The sequence below is a fragment of the Scophthalmus maximus genome, chromosome 13 (assembly GCF_022379125.1).
Source record: "Scophthalmus maximus strain ysfricsl-2021 chromosome 13, ASM2237912v1, whole genome shotgun sequence".
NCBI classification, from domain to species: domain Eukaryota; kingdom Metazoa; phylum Chordata; class Actinopteri; order Pleuronectiformes; family Scophthalmidae; genus Scophthalmus; species Scophthalmus maximus.
The window spans coordinates 6777785-6794353 of record NC_061527.1 but is presented as its reverse complement, the minus strand read 5'-3'; the positions used below and the strand labels follow the sequence as shown (position 1 = coordinate 6794353).

At 44.2% G+C, this 16569-nt stretch overlaps 1 protein-coding gene across 4 annotated transcripts in view; it reads left to right on the top strand.

Moving 5' to 3' along the window:
• pde4ba (phosphodiesterase 4B, cAMP-specific a) overlaps positions 1–16569 on the top strand; it is a 145014-nt gene that overhangs the window by 89920 nt on the left and 38525 nt on the right. For all 4 annotated transcript variants that reach the window (XM_035648890.2, XM_035648891.2, XM_035648893.2 and 1 more), the window contains 4 exons: positions 2508–2702; positions 3586–3622; positions 3859–3929; positions 5727–5779. In XM_035648890.2, the coding sequence (XP_035504783.1) occupies positions 2508–2702; positions 3586–3622; positions 3859–3929; positions 5727–5779 (356 nt within the window). The remainder of the gene's footprint in view (positions 1–2507; positions 2703–3585; positions 3623–3858; positions 3930–5726; positions 5780–16569) is intronic.

Below are 16569 nucleotides of genomic sequence, written 5' to 3'. Positions count from 1 at the left end.
AGGTAAGAGACAGAGTGGACAGTTGTGAGATGTGTGAGTGTGTGTGTGTGTGTGCGTGCGTGCGTGCGTGCGTGCGTGCGTGCGTGCGTGCGTGCGTGCGTGCGTGCGTGCGTGCGTGCGTGCGTGCGTGCGTGCGTGCGTGCGTGCGTGTTGCGCTTGACTAGACTCGCTTGCCCTGGCTCCAGAATTAGTCGTCTCCACTACACGTGATCATTACACACAAAAGCGGAGGATTGACCCGAGGGGGCAGAAGTAGTCAAGCATTCAGTGCATGGTGCATAGTGCAGGCGTGCATGAGTGCGCATGTATCAAACAAGCGAAAACAACTACTTACAGTTAGTATCCCTCGTCATAATTTGACAAATTTGTCTGTGCTCTTCGTGCCATTTAGTGTCCTCATATTTAAGACATCACATTCCTCGGATGTAATATTCTTTGCACTGTTACAGAAGTACAGAATCAAAAGCCCGTTTCACACAGTTTTCCATTGATTCCACATTCAGCGTTCACCTCAACATATCTGACAGCTGCTGTGTCCGATGATATTGGCCATGCAGCGGAGAGACGTCAGGCGGCATTTACAATATCTGTAGTCGGGCCAATGTTTCGCCCGCGACCTCCTTTTACAGCTTCCAGATCTGGGCTGGTCCATGAATCCGCAGCGAGGCGTTGACAAAGTCCAGACTTGGATCACACATTACTCTGATTCTAGCCTCTCGCTATAACTACCTGGCTTAAAAGTTTAACTTTTGAAACGCAAGGGTGTTATTGGTTAGGAACTGTACATAAAAGTCTTGGCACATCAGATCTTCGAAGCGGGAACCTCTGGCTGAGAGAGTTTATTGCGTTTCTGTTGTTCCTGCTCCTTGACATCTTCTCAGCCCCTCGCGTCCGACGTCACGTCACGTCCTAAAGCGCCGAAACCCATACTCTTACTTTCCTTTGGATTTAATTTATTTCGTTATGTTCACTTCTACTTTTTGATTTATCGTCTCCTCTGTCCCGTAAATTTCCATTTTTTCCGTCTCTCTCTATTGAAGCTATGTGGATCGGCTGCCTACAGGCCTCTCTGTGTTTTTATTTGTACCTCCAGATTGAGCCTTTACTGTAACTGAGCTCTTATATGTCATTTTGGATCCAGATTCCCATCAGTTTTATATATGTATTAAAAAAAACAACCTCTGGCATTCACATTTCACTCTCCCTGGTGAAACAATGATTTAAAAAAACAACACTTAAATGCTCCCAAATGTCCGACAAATAGATTGCAGTTGATCAGGTGACGCAGGCCTGCACAAGATCACGACGCCGATGTGCAGTAATAAAACATGGACATAAAGCGGCACATATTTTCATCAAAGCCGAAGCCTGTTTCGACACTTTTTTTTTATCACACTCGTAAATACATAGAGTAGATTTGCAGCTGCAGCCGCTTCATGAGGAGATTTTACATCGTCACATTGTAAATCCATCCTTTGGAAATCTCCTCGCACAGACGACGAGCTGATGCATTGTCCATTCAGGATCTCATCACAATAAATGGACGAGGAGCACGGCAGAGACCTTTGCACTAGGACAAATACACGATATACACACAGAACACGGTTTCGGCGAAATAGTTTTGTATTAATGTTTTGTGTTTATTTTTCCTTTGTTTGAGTTTGTCGTGTAACCACTGCTCCTTCTGCCGGTGCGTATTTACTACACAGAAGGAGCAGTGGTGGCGGGACGGCGTAATGGAAAAGGGGCCGACTTGTTCCGTGGCATACTCGCAGAAGAGTGTAAAAATTCCCCAAAGCCAGAAAAAAAAACAAAAAACAATTAAAACATTTCTTGTGGCGATGCTTTCCTCTCTCATTCCTCATTTTAATGATGATCCTCCTCCTCCCCTCATTCCTCCCCCGTTTCCTCCTCACGAACGAACACTGTGCACTCTTAACATGTCACTCTGCCCTCGCTTGCCCAGTCATGCCAACTCAAATTGTGTGTGTGTGCGCGCGTGTGTGTGTGTGCGCGCGTGTGTGTGTGTGTGTGTGTGCGTGTGTGTGTGTGTGCGCGTGTGTGTGTGCGCGTGTGTGTGCGTGTGTGTGTGCGTGCGCGTGTGCGTGTGTGTGTGCGTGCGTGCGTGCGACGGCCACTTAGCTCTCTTGAGGATGTCGATGGCACACGTGAAAGACTTTTCTATTCCCCCTTTTCCCCATGTTCACTTATGAGAACCTCGCCAAGGCCACTTAGATCTTGATAATGTCAACACAATGGCTTCGGAATAAGATGAAGTCAGAGAGAGCTTGGATGTTTTTGATTAAATGTTCAGCGTTTAAATGTTTAATGGTAAAAATTGCAGAAAACCTTGAATCGTATGAAAGCCAGCTGCCACATATTTTCCTATCCGGCAACAATCTGATTTCTCTCTCTGGTTCATTGCCCTCGGCTTCACGAGACCGAGATGAAGCAGTGACGGCCGCAAAGACCTTAGACGATGTTGTTCTTCTGTGTTTTTTTTCCAGTTTCGATGTGGAGAATGGCCCGTCCGCCGGCTGCAGCCCCCTGGACCCCCAGGCCTCCCCCGGCTCTGGTCTGGTCCTCCACACCAACTTCCCCGGTCACAATCAGCGCAGAGAGTCCTTCCTCTACCGCTCGGACAGCGACTATGATCTGTCGCCCAAGTCCATGTCACGGAACTCCTCCATCGCCTCGGAACTGTGAGTAGACACTCGTGGAAAGGAGCTACACGCGGCACGACAGGAGCACTGAGAGAGCGCAGAGAAATCCCCCCCACCTGTTTCTGTTTCGCCCAAAACCATCTCCATGTGACCGACGCACATCTTCTCAAATGTTAGTGCATTTGTTGAAGATTTGAGTCCAAATCTCAAGTGCGGTCCTCATCTCGCAATGGTTAAGAAAATATCCCCTCGATCCGGATCTGGACCCCTCCCAGAATTTAACAACAAACAGACGAACGAATGAACAAAAAGACAAACTGAACCAATGGCATAACGACAAATGTGTAGAACATAGGCCGTGTGTAAGAATGGATGTAGACTCCGGGGCCAGAAAGTAAAGCCAAAGCAGAAGTGCTATAAAACCTGGATTCTGGCCAATGACAACGAGAAGTCAGTTTCCATAGACGTCGATGTGAAAATGACTCTCAAATTCTCAGTCTCTAGTTTCTCGTCTTGTTCAATACAGCCCGTTCACATAGAAACAGGGGATGTCACTGTGGTTTAAGGACCCTGTGTGTGACCACTGTACGACGAAAAGATAATGATTTGAAAGAAGAGGAGTTTATTTTTGGCCCTCTTGGAGCCAAGTGCCTTACAAGGTTTTCATGAGAACGGGAGACTCCCGGTTTTGACCCGTGAGCATCCTCCCACCTTCCTCTTGCTCTCTGGACTCCGTCTCTTTCAGTTGATTATCGTAATGATGAGGCAGACTGGGTCGCAGCTCTCACTGCTCAATGTTGCTACGAAACGTTTTTCCCTTTTACCACTGTGGCAGAAAAAAAATTCAGCATGTAATATATTTGAAACGGCATAAACTTACAACAGCTAATATTTGATTTTTTATTTATTCTATTTTTTCCAGACATGGTGACGACCTGATCGTTACGCCTTTTGCTCAGGTGAGCATCTTACTGTCTGCAACATAGACTTAAATGTCGCAGGAGAAGAGTGTGTACTTTATATATGTATTATGTTTACAATGATTAACTGTATGATTGCAGATTTATTCTCTGCGCTACACCCACGTGAAAAATAAAACCAAACGGAAACCACACTGTTGATAAATGATGCAAAGTGTTTTAAATGAACACGGTAAAGAAATGCTAATAATTATCTTCCTCTCTGTCTTTTCTAGGTTCTGGCAAGCCTTCGAAGTGTAAGGAATAACTTCACTGTGTTGACCAATGTCCAGTGTGCCTCCAGCAAGTAAGTGCGACTGAACGAATAAGTCCAGGAATTTTAAAATGTACCCTTGATGTAGTCTGCAAGTTTACATATTCTGGAAACGCTTTCCGGCAGACTGTAAATTAATTTAGAATATGACTATCAAATCAATATGAGCCTCATAGAAGAATAGAATATAATAGAATAGAAGCCCTTTATTGTCATTTATGTTTCATTTTTAAAACTTTTCCCACTGGTGCATTTGCATAGCAAACATACGTCACATATTTATAGTCAAAAGCCATCGTGTGAGTCTCTAATGTAATAAGTCAAGTTGACGTCAAGTGAGAGTCAAGTTAAAGTCAAGTGAAAGTCCCCCTCGTGGGATTCATCTCTTGTGATTCCCTTGTGGCAGAGTCGATGTACGTCAAACTCTTCTCAGCTTCTGCTGTTGCCTCTTTATAGCTCTTAAAATCACAAAGACAAAAAAACTAAAAGCAAGACAGCCAACAGTCCTCTTAAATCCAATCAAGACGCATCAAATTGCCCATACTCCTGATATAGATATCAGTCTCCTTATTATGCCTGATCCCCCCCCCCCCCCATCAATATCCAAATCACTTGTTCCCTGGAAAATCGGTGTAAATAATTAAATTTAAATCTAATAATCTTCCAATGTTGAAAGAAAAGCCATGAAAATTTTTTAAAAAATCTTGGATCCTGCTGAAAACAATCAAACAAACAAACTACATGGGCAAAATCCTTACCTCCTTGGTAGGGGTGATTTTTTAAAATATGCATAGACAGGCTGCAGGCACAAATTTTCACCACAAGGTGGTGGTGTTGCTCTTTGAACAGACTGATGCGCAACCGCAGCTGTTCCCACTGATCACAGCAGAGCAGCCGCTAAACACTGCTCAAAACAGCCCACAGGCCTCAAACACACACACACACACACACACACACACACACACACACAAATATGGAAATGCCTCAGTGGTTTGCATGTGAAGTATTTGTTGCGCCCTCTGCTTTAAATCTGCCCTACTTTAGAGGCCGCTGCATCACATGTGCATCTTATATGCGATGTATATATTTTGGGGGTCACACAAGTGCGGTCAAACGCTTTACAAAAATGTACAATCCACGACTTTCTGATGAAGGCAACAAACACACGCGCCTCCGTCATACCTCCCACCCAGTTGGGGGTGACGGCCGATGCAGATACAACAAAAAACTCACTGACGCAAATGTCAGTAATTTCGTATTTCAATCAAAATCAATCAAGTTGGGGCGTTAATTGAGTATTGCGACAACGCCACACATTTGAAGTTTGCCCCTGCGGTTGCGCTCATGTGATATTTTTCGGAGCGAGCTCGACACGGACCGGCCCTGAGCTCCATTCGAAGGGTGTGTGTGCAACGACGAAAACTCCCGCGCTTAGCTAAACTACCACGAGTTACGTAACAATAAAACAATCAAATAAGTTCTAACCACACGTTTGATCTCTTCTGAGATGTTTCAACTCGAACCGATAGCGTTCACGATGGATTATAAAGAGTAGTGTGGTCATTGGCCGTCTTTGCAGAGGGTCGGGTGAGGAGAATCAGATTGGTGTCAGTCTGTTTGCGCCGAACTCTCTGCTAGACAGCAAATAAGTGTATTTCCCAAAAATCGTCTGACTGCTCAGCCAATTCTCTGAGCCGTTGAGCAACTACTTTAGTCACTGAGTGAGACATGCTTGTGTTACTCGTCTGTGTGACCCTCTTTAAAGAAAAACCAACTTCTTCTGTAAGGTCATCTTTATTCTCTGACATTTGTTTTCCTTCCTTCTCTCAGAAGATCTCCTGCAGCCACAAGTCAGCCTCCGATCACCAGAGTTTGTCTCCCAGGTAAGAGGCTCGAAAGGAACGTCCTGCCGCGTGTCCGACATTCGTAGACGAGCGTGAATATCGCGTCTTTTGTCGTTTTTTGAAATGGCTGAGAGCTTTTTTCCGGCCTCCATTTCTTCCCTCTTGTTGTCTTTATTCTCCGTGAACTTGCCTACGTGACGGCTTTCACTTTTTTTTTTTTTGGGGGGGGACGGTCTGTCTCCAGCTCTTACATTGTGGTCCAGACTATTTTGTCATCGAGCTCATTAACCTTGTTCAAACATAATAGTGTTGAAACACACACACACACACACACACACACACATCCACAGAGGCATGGTCTACTAATGCGACTCCTTCAAAGATAACAGCAAACCTCCCTTTTCTTCTCTCAACACGTTGGAGTTTAGGCTGTGTGTGTGTGTGTGTGTGTGTGTGTGTGTGTGTGTGTGTGTGTGTGTGTGTGTGTGTGTGTGTGTGTGTGTGTGTGTGTGTGTGTGTGTGTGTGTGTGTGTGTGTGTGTGTGTGTGTGTGTGTGTGTGTGCGTGCGTGCGTGCGTGCGTGCGTGCGTGCGTGCGTGCGTGCGTGCGTGCGTGCGTGCGTGCGTGCGTGCGTGAGTTTTTCCTCACCGACTCGGCCAAGATAAGGGTTGTTTTACAACTTTACCTTCACCACTCATTTCTTTTAGGCCGATTTCATTTTAACCCAGCGCAGGTGAAAAAGGGTCACGGGCACATGGTTGTCGCTCAGACAATCTTTGTACATTTATGATTCAAAGTTTTTCAGATTCGGTGTCACCGCCTGGAGAAGAGTAGCTCTTAAAAGCATGTGTTCTCCTCCTCCATCTATAGTGCATTAGTTACAATGAATTATAATGTGATATTAACGTTAAAAAAATTATATATTTTTTAAATGAAATACGCCGCTTCTGTTTGTCTTGCATCACAGTACATAAAGCAGCGACAAGCAGAGGAGATTTATTTTATTTTCTTGTTTCAAAACTACCCTACTGTTCCGAGTGAGATATGGATAAAACGCGGAAGCGATATCACACATCGCGTCGTTCTTCTGAGCAGGTTTCTATCAGTGTGTTCATAAGTGTCTAGAGACCTTTAGCTGTCACATCTGTGGGCAGATGTTCCCACATTCTCTAGACAGCAAACTGAAAACAGTGACGTGCTGCGTGAAGGGAGGACAGATGAGCAACGACTGAAACTGAGAACAGTCCGGCGACCAACTTATTTCACACAAAGCCAACGGAGGCCAGATATGACATCAGTGAAGAACCAATGAAAATTGGGCATCAGTCAGTTCGCCACAGACGACTCTGTTTTCTTTTACTCTTTGTCCATCTGTTGCCTCAGAAGTTACAGCACATGGAAGCAGTTTGTTTGAAGTTATGTTTTCATTTGCAGCTCCAGATAATATACATTTGACCAGAATCTTGTTGAACCTATTTTTGTTGTTTTGATGAGTTCAATGTCTTTGAAAAGGAATCAACAGTTTGCTTGATAGTCTAAGTTTATATCGGGTGTGTGTGTGTGTGTGTGTGTGTGTGTGTGTGTGTGTGTGTGTGTGTGTGTGTGTGTGTGTGTGTGTGTGTGTGAGTATGAACGTTGGTTAATGGTGATTTGAATTTAATCTTGTATTTCAGTGTGTTTTGTTTTGCGAAATGTTTCAATTGTGGATTGACAAGGTGTGTGGCTCGAGTGAGTGTTTATCGTGGCATTTCTACATCTTTGTGAGTAATCTGTGTGTGTGTGTGTGTGTGTGTGTGTGTGTGTGTGTGTGTGTGTGTGTGTGTGTGTACGCGCTGTGGGGAGGTGTTCCTGTGGCCGTGATTGACGTCAGCACGCCTGTATGTGGCTTCTGTTGACTTCCTGTCAAAGCAGATGGACTGAGTTTTCACTTCCTTCTTCAGAACCGCAGCTTTGTCAGGTGCACTGTGTGTGTGTGTGTGTGTGTGTGTGTGTGTGTGTGTGTGTGTGTGTGTGTGTGTGTGTGTGTGTGTGTGTGTGTGTGTGTGTGTGTGTGTGTGTGTGTGTGTGTGTGTGTGTGTGTGTGTGTGTGTGTGTGTGTGTGTGTGTGTGTATCTCGTAAACCAGCTCCCTCCACGTGCGTTGTATCCTTTCAGTTTAAGGGCAAACAAGGTCGTCGCTAGAATTTTACACTCAACTATCGACTATTTTGGTTTGAACTAAGTTCTATTCTATCTTTGCTGCAGGTCAACAGGTCTACTCCTCGTGTATGCAAACATTTCTCTCTTCTTCAAGGCTACAATTACCCTCTCGTCCATTTTCTTTTAAAATAATTGCAGGGCAGAACGTGGCTATAGTGACGTATCAATTGACTTTAAGGGCTTTCTTTGATTTTATCTTTTAATATTACCAACAAATCCCTTGAAAAAGAACTTTATCTGTAAGTCAAAGTCATATAGTATATCTTTTGACCTTACTGCTGTTCACAAAACGTAGAAAACACATGTAAAGGTCATACTGTTGCTTGTTAATATTTTTGTGGTGCATCTCTCAGCTTATTAGACTAGAAAAACCTCATAAAAATAAAACGTCCCCAAAAGAAAATCCAACATTTGGGTGTGTAATGTTTTCATAGTTTTCTACAGGCAATTTGTTTAATCTACAGTTAAAACATCTGACCTTTTGGTTGCTTGACAGGGAATTAAACAGCAACTCTTTTGTTTATTGTGTCTTTTATTGCCCTGTTTGTAGCAAAAATTACTAAACCATTGTTCCCAGGTTCTAAATTGTGACAGTGTGCTGTTTCGTATTCACATTATGTGATATTCAGTGGAACATCTTTTGGTTTTTGGACGTTTTGGTTGGACAAGATAAGCAGATCGTCATCTGAAGAAAGATGATGTTGTGATGCAGGATTCATCAATGTTTGTGACCTAATAAGGGATGACTTCAGAAAATAAACAGCAGCTTCATCGAAAACAAAAGCAATTATATAGCCACAAATTGTGTATAGCCACAATTTATTTGTAAAACACATACATATTTATGTATATATGTGTGGTTTTGGCTTCTCTATTTTGGAGATTTGTTGGTAATAATGAAGATAAATAAGTGTAACAATAGCAATTTGAGCGAACTTAACAAATTGAGTTCTAATCCAAAACGTTTTTTCTTAAAAGTACTAACTTACATGACACATTTTATATAATAATTCAGGAGAAACTTCACTGAAACAAGTGTTTTATATCAAACGCTCGTAGTTTGGTAGTTAAATCCTGCCCACTGTGAGCAGGATTTAGACCACATCCTCACTGGAGACTACCCCCCCCACACACACACACACACACACACACACACACAAACTCTACTGTACAATCCACATCTACGTCTCCCTCCATAAGCAATCACCCCACCCCCACACACACGCACTCTTATTCATTTGATCGTCATATCTTTTTTTCTTTTCATCCACCCAAGTCTTGCACTCTCTCTCTCTCTCTCTCGCTCTCTCACTGTCTCCTATTGTCTCTCTCTCATTGTCTCTCTCTCATTGTCTCTCTCACACCCCATCAGAGGAGGAGGGGGAAGGCAGGAAGTGCGAGGCAGGAAGAGAAGATCAGATTGTTCCTGTTTTGCTGTCTCTAAACTGTTGTTACTTGACGGAAGCCAGGAGGAACTGTGCGTAGATGAGGTGTGTGTGTGCGTGTGTGTGTGTGTGTGCGTGTGTGCGTGTGTGCGCGTGCGTTGGTGTGTATGAATGTCTGTGTCAGCCCACAAGAGCAAAATAGGATATTGCGAGACAAAGGCCTATTGTCTGTGCCCACTCACTGCACAAACATGCACATGATGCTGACACAATGATATAACAGGTAAAAACAGGACTTTACTGAATAATCTTCATCACACACCGGTGAACATCTTCCTCCCTCTCCCAGTTAATTTACAAAGGCAGATAAATACGTTAAAACTGCATATCGTGCATATTGTGAAAGAAATAAAATGGGTGTTAAGTCAAGACAGGTGCACAGCAGGTGTCAGCAGTCTGGCACCACTTTACCATATTATATAATAAGATGTTACATTTATATCATGTATAATATTCATCAATTCTATGCTACCTACAGTGTGGTTAAGATTGATATCTTTTCATGTTTTTGTTGCATGTCTCTTGTCAAAATACCTTTAAATAACAGTTTGCCTTTAAATCCTTCAAAGCCTCCTGTAAAATCACATTAGTTTCTTATGTCCATGAACCCATCCAGTGCCCAAACTGTTGACTTGGCGTGTTTACACGTGATCCAGTTTCAAACTTGGCAGATGTGACACAACGAGCCCCAGTGAGTATGTCGGTGTTTGACAGTGACCTCCAATTCAAACCAGCTTAAATTGGAAAAGTATGCATCGCATGAGAACAGAAATCACAAACAGGCTTCTTGTAACATTTAGCATTTAGCAACACCAGATTCCCGCAAATACCTGGAACACACAAAGGCTTTGGACAGGAATTTGCACTGACAAACGTCCGGGAGGCGAGCAGCGTGTGTAGACGCAGTTTGAGATCGTAGGCACAGAGAATGATGGGAAAAGTAATTTTGTGTGAGCCATCCATCTACTGTATGCTGTTAAATTACAGAAAGAAATATAGAATAATGTAAAAAAATAAATATATGTACATTATAGGAACTAAACTTTCAACTAATTCATGTAGTACTTCATTCCTGCAGGGTGTTTAATTTATTATTTGTTCTCTCTAACGTGTTCATATTCAATTCTGAAAAACACATAGGGAAACTGCATTGTGTGTGTGTGCGTGCGTGAGTGTGTGTGTGTGTGTGTGTGTGTGTGTAGGGGATGTTATGCAACCTGAAGCAACCCCATCAGTACATCAGTTCCCGCCCATACTCTCATTCTACTTAGCGGTACGTGGAAATGTACACAGAGCCGCACTTGTTCTTAATTATATTTGCCACGGTCTCATGAAAGTACACACAGCGGTGTTGTCTAGGCTATAGGTTCAAGCTTGCCCTCAGGTGTTGGTGTCGTGCATCATTTGTGTTCGGTGCCTTCGCCCGCGGCATGGTGACCTCTAACATACGGGTTAGAAGAAAACTTCCGACGCATTTTGTCGCAGACAGTGCCGCATTACCAGTTGGTCCCCAGCTTTCCCACTTTCTTTCAACACTGCCGATATCGAGCGTCATGATGACAAACTATTAGAGGAGGCTGGTTGTTTTTTTTCCGCAGAGCCGTCGTTACGTCCCCCTCACGGACGGGTTAGTGAGGTCTGCTCGCACGCGTGCAGAACATTTCCACACGACGGAGAGCCACCGACCCAGCGCAGCTGTTTTGCGTTGCGGTGTCACAACGGAGCAAGGAAATATTCTGTCCCATTTCGACAGCATTTCAGCTGTGAGAACCACGCGGAGGTATGACCTGACTTCCTGGTCGAGTCGACCCCTGTGATGCAATGCCGTCATACAGGATATATGCGAGGCAAAGGGCTCTTGAACTCTCCCGACCGTCTGTGTGTGTTTGACTGGCGCGGCAGTGTGGCAAGGTGTCAATGAGTTGGCCCTTTAAATCCCATTGTGCCGCTCCATTGTGTACGTGTTTTCGTATGAAGCGAGCAGGCCCCCTGTGACATTTTCCAAAAAAGAAGCCCTACGTGTGATTTTGAATGTAGTGAGCCGGTGTTTGGGCGACACGAAACAATAAGTGTGTGTGTGTGTGTGTGTGTGTGTGTGTGTGTGTGTGTGTGTGTGTGTGTGTGTGTGTGTGTGTGTGTGTGTGTGTGTGTGTGTGTGTGTGTGTTAACTATAGGTGAAAGGTTTTTGGACCATGAAGAGTTGTTATGCAATATACAGTACCACACATACAGTACACATTTGCTGTATGTGGTTGCAGGCACTAGACTCGTGGGACACACAGTAAGGCATTTCAATATCTCCCTTTGTCTTCATGCAGTTACCTACAGTAGGTCTTTACAAGGCAGTAGTGCCGCCGCTATATTTGGTAATCAAATCTTGGGAAATTTACTGTCTGTATTCAGGGAACATTACCAATGGAGTCTGCTGAAATGTTTTCATTTGCATAATCACAATTGAGTCACATTGGAAACCTGTCAATGTGTCACATCCTAAGTAAACTCTGTCCTGATGGGTTCACGTGAATTCCAAAGACTCATCCAGTGACGCTAACTGGTTCATTCAAATGGTTTCTGTTCCGAATACGCATCTTCCTCAACCAACCAGATCAAAACAGATCAGGAAAAAATCCCAGCAGGCATCAAAGGGCAGAGCAAAAGGGCAATGAATGGGGAGCACCTCATCCATCTTTTTATGAATATTATTAAAATGAAAGACTCCCTGCTCCAAGCGGTGGTCCGGTGCGCTCGGGAATGTGCACCGAGGAGGTCACGGAGAGGAGGACAGGAGACACAGAACAGTAGGAGGGATGGAAGGAGGAGATGGCTAGTGGAGAGGTGAGAGGGCAGGAGAGATAAGGCTTGTCTGTGGAAGGGAGGGGAGAATAAGCAAGAAGGTTCCAGAGAAGATCAGAATTCGGGCAAAACAGGAAAGATGGCCGGAGGGAAAAAAGTCAAACAAATCTTCCCACAAAGCTGCCTTCTGTGATTCCCGTGAATATCCAGCAGGCCAAGGTGACACCCTGACCTGCTGTCAACCAGGTTGTCATCATGTGTTTGTTTGTTTTTAAATGTGCACTTTCTAATGTTATATTCTCCTTTATGAAGTGTTTTTTGATTATAAGAAATTACGTTTTTGAAAGGAGTTTGGGCGGTGGCTCTGGAAATGGAATGAAAGACGCTGAACAGTCGTGTAGCGTGTCAACTTATGAACAACTGTTTTGTTTGGGCTTGACGAGCGTGAATGTCTGTTCCCGCTGCAAACAAATACACACAAACACACAAAACCATTGTAACCACGCACACTACAAGCGACACATTCTGTATATATACTTTTTCTTTTTTTTAACTAGGATCTCATTATAGATTGTCATGTGACCCCCCCCCACCCCCCAACTAAAGCCAGAGAAGCCTTGAGTAACAATAACTGCCCCGCGGGGGGTGCACCTGTCCGGGGCATTCGCACTTACGCAGCTCCCCTTCTCCAAATAGAGACGGATATCTGCCAGGGTGACCAGACCAGCGCTTTCCATCTTAACCGTGTGTTTGTGTGATGGAGAGAGTTGGAAAACCAGCTTTAATGTAGACACAGGGGCTGTGACGTGCAAAAGGAAAACCTTCATTTTTGGGGTCTGGAGTGAAGATGTGGATTCAAGACATGTTCAAAGATCATACCAGTCAGTCAGTCAGTCAGTCAGTCAGTCAGTCTGTCAGTCCGTCTGTCAATATTTGATTGATTGATAGTAAATCAAGATGCACAATAGGGTTACACGAGCAAGGCCTCTCCATAGGTTGTGGTGTAAACGGTCAAAAGAGGTGTTTTCTGACAACTTTTTTATTGTTGAATATGCACATACATGAACTTGGCCTATACATGTGAAATGATTGTAAATTGCCTCCGCATCGCGGTGAATTCATTTGCATTGCTGGAATTTTGCTCCGTGAAAAATATGGCGAGAGGAAAAGTCGCGGTGGAAGCGGAACGCATGCTCAGCAACAACGGGCGCTGAATCAATGCCTTTTTTCTCCTGAGTTATTATTACATTTTATTTTTATTTTTAACACCAGAAACAGCATCATCCATGCTCTCCCTCCTTCGGTGCCACAAAGTGATGTTTGGTCGCTGAGGTAATGGTGGACCGGTGCCAGCCGCGTGGCCGCGACGTGGCATTCGTTCAATGAGGGATACTCTGTCGGGGCAGGCACGTCTTAATGTCACAGATACGGTATCTGCCGGCGTATCATTCTGTCTCTCGCCCCACACGTACCCCAAAAAAATGCCAAGGCGGGCGGTTGCCACGGCAACGGCTCCCTCTCACTCACTCTTCCTCTCTCTCTTTTTCTCCTCTCTCGCCAGGTGTCGGTGTTCTTGAGAAGCAAATATTCTCGGATCTCGTTCCCTGCATGTCAGTAGCTAATAGGTCTCGGTATTTCTGTCCCTGGGTGTCTTGTGTTACCTGCCTTCTTTACTACTTCCCGCTCCTGGCTACTTTGATGGCCTCACTGGGGCTTCCAGTAGATGGGCAAAGTAGTCTGGCTACTGTGCACAGCCCGAAATACAACGCTGCACACCAACACCGCAGCCGTCAGGGTGTACTGTACTCTTTTGACTCTTGCACTTTTTGGGTATTATCTCCATGGCTGAATGCACTTGTCGTAAGTCGCTTTGGACAAAAGCGTCTGCTAAATGAATGTAATGCAATGTATTGGAGGTCTGAATCCAGATTTTAGCCCAAAATGATTCGGCAATAATTGGATTAAATTGAATAAATAAATAAAATATTTCTCAGCCCCACTCAAACTGCCTCGTGAATCCAGGCAAGGCTGTGCCGTCACCGGGCAGGGTAAGGAAATAAAGCTCCATGCTTATTTCCCTAGGCCTACAGACTGACCTCTTCCAATATGAGTGAGTAAAACTTGTTTCACCTTTATCAATAAATAGTCAGAAATTTGACTTGGTTGGCCCCAATTGTAACCATTCCACATGCAAATAAAACACTGGATGTTTAAAACATTGGAACATTTCCCACCGCCAGTAGAAATATTTCTTTTTAATGATGACCACAATTGTTCTATAACCTTCGGAAGCCAAACCACAATCTTTCCCTAAACCCTGTCTGTTTGCCAAAACCTCACCAAAGCTTGGTTGAGTCAGTCATTCGTTTTTTTTCCTTTTTTATCTACATCTCCTGTTGCGGTTAGTTGTTGGCTGATGTTGTATTGTCGCTGCTTCGTAGGAGCTTTAGGCGATGAGCAATTTAATCTTAATAGATTATTTTGGATCTTTTAACACTGGCGCTTGTGTGCTCAAGTGTCCATGGCCGTCAAGTCCCTGTGATTAATGTGGAACCGAGATGTTCTTCACCTGAAACACCCGGGACATTCCTGTTTTTTATTGAAAAATAAGGATGAGAACTTCAGATTTGTGTCCAGAAATGCGTCAACGTTGGCAGGTGCAGTCTGGACGCACGCCTCTGCGTGTGTGCAGATGTGTATTATGTGCGTGTGTGTGTGTGTGTGTCTGTGTGTGTGTGTGTGTGTGTGTGTGTGTGTGTGTTTGTGAACATTTGTCACACAGACACCTTTCTGTCCATGGAAGGAAGTTCATGCTGGGCAGGATTGTGACACTAATGAGGAAACAGGCCAGTGGGACAACAGTGACTTCCTCACACACACTCACACGGTAAAACACGCTCTGCCCCAGGTGTTTGGATCCTCCACCCCTGCAGAAGTTCATCCATCTTTCTCCGGGGGACAAATGAGTTCCTCTGGCGTGACAGGGAGACAAAGAGCAGACAGGGCCCGACGTGCGTCACACACCCCAGCATGAAAACACTGCCGCTGCCCCGTTCACAACTCATCCGTGACTTTTTACTGGCTGCGTCCGAAGATTAGTTGTGTCTGTTTCGGTTTTAAAGGGGCAGTAAGCGATTTTTGGAGGAAAGCTTGTCTCCCTCTTTGTTGTTGTCGAGGATTTTGATGCACTGACCGGGCCTCGATTCCGCAGCCCCCGGTCGTGTGAGACGTCGTCAGCTCGCGCGTCTCTCGAGGTGTCGGGGGCTGATGTTCACAGACTGCACACGCAGTGTTGTGAGGTGCGGTCCGCACCATTTCCCTTTTTTATTTGTTTTCAATTGACAGAGCACGAGCTGCAGTCAGACCACCGCGTCACTCCAGCTTGAGATGTCTCTCGCTCATGGCCCCCCTCAGGATGAATTGTAATAACTTTGGTGATCCTCCGACTTCACGCACACGTTTGACTTACGACCAAAAACCTCCCAAGCTATTGACAGTCATGTTTAGTGCTAATTAGGAAATATTAGCATGTTGAAATGCTGAATTCTCACAGAAATATCATATCTAGACTCTCACTACACTTAGTTGCATAGAAAAAGAAAAAAGAAAGAGATATTTCCTTTCAATAGAAACCTAAAATCTATCAGGTAGGCGTTTTTCTCTCTCTCCCACAGCTCATTTTCGATCCAAAGGGGAAATCCATTGATGTCGTTTAAGTTGTACTTCCTTTTCGCAATTAAATCATTGCACCAGGCTGTCAGGATAGTGAACGCACTATTTTCATTGGTGGATGTTGTAGTTAATGTGATTATATTTTAACAGTCAAACTTTTGTTGGTGCATCCCTAGCCTGTTTAATATGAAGAGAGGATCAAATTGAGCCATTCATTTGGTGTGAATGTTGATGTCCCAGTGCATTAGGTGTAGTCCACGATTGCTCCAGTATTTAGAGAGCAATTGAGCCTACCTGACAGATCATATTATAAACCCTGAGATGAGACATAGGTGTAAATACATGGCTCAAGTACAGTAACCTGCTGAAGTGTACTTGGCTGTCAGGTGAGTCGTTGTTAGTCAGATATACATTATTAATCAGCACACAGTGTACAGTACAGAATGTGCACACAAACAGTGACTTTGTAATACCTGAGTAAAGACTTCACAGTCACAGTTTAAACAACTGAATCGCTTTGTGGTGCCACGTATCATGGGCTGGGTTGTGGAGGGTGTTCTGCTGGTCACACGCTTTGGTAAAGTGTGTCGACAAGAGAAATCTGTGTAGGGATGATAATAGTAACAATGATAATATATCTTCTTTTTATTCCATGGCACCTTTCTAAACACAGAGGGACACATTGGAATACAACATGAATAAATACTAGAATAATTTCATTA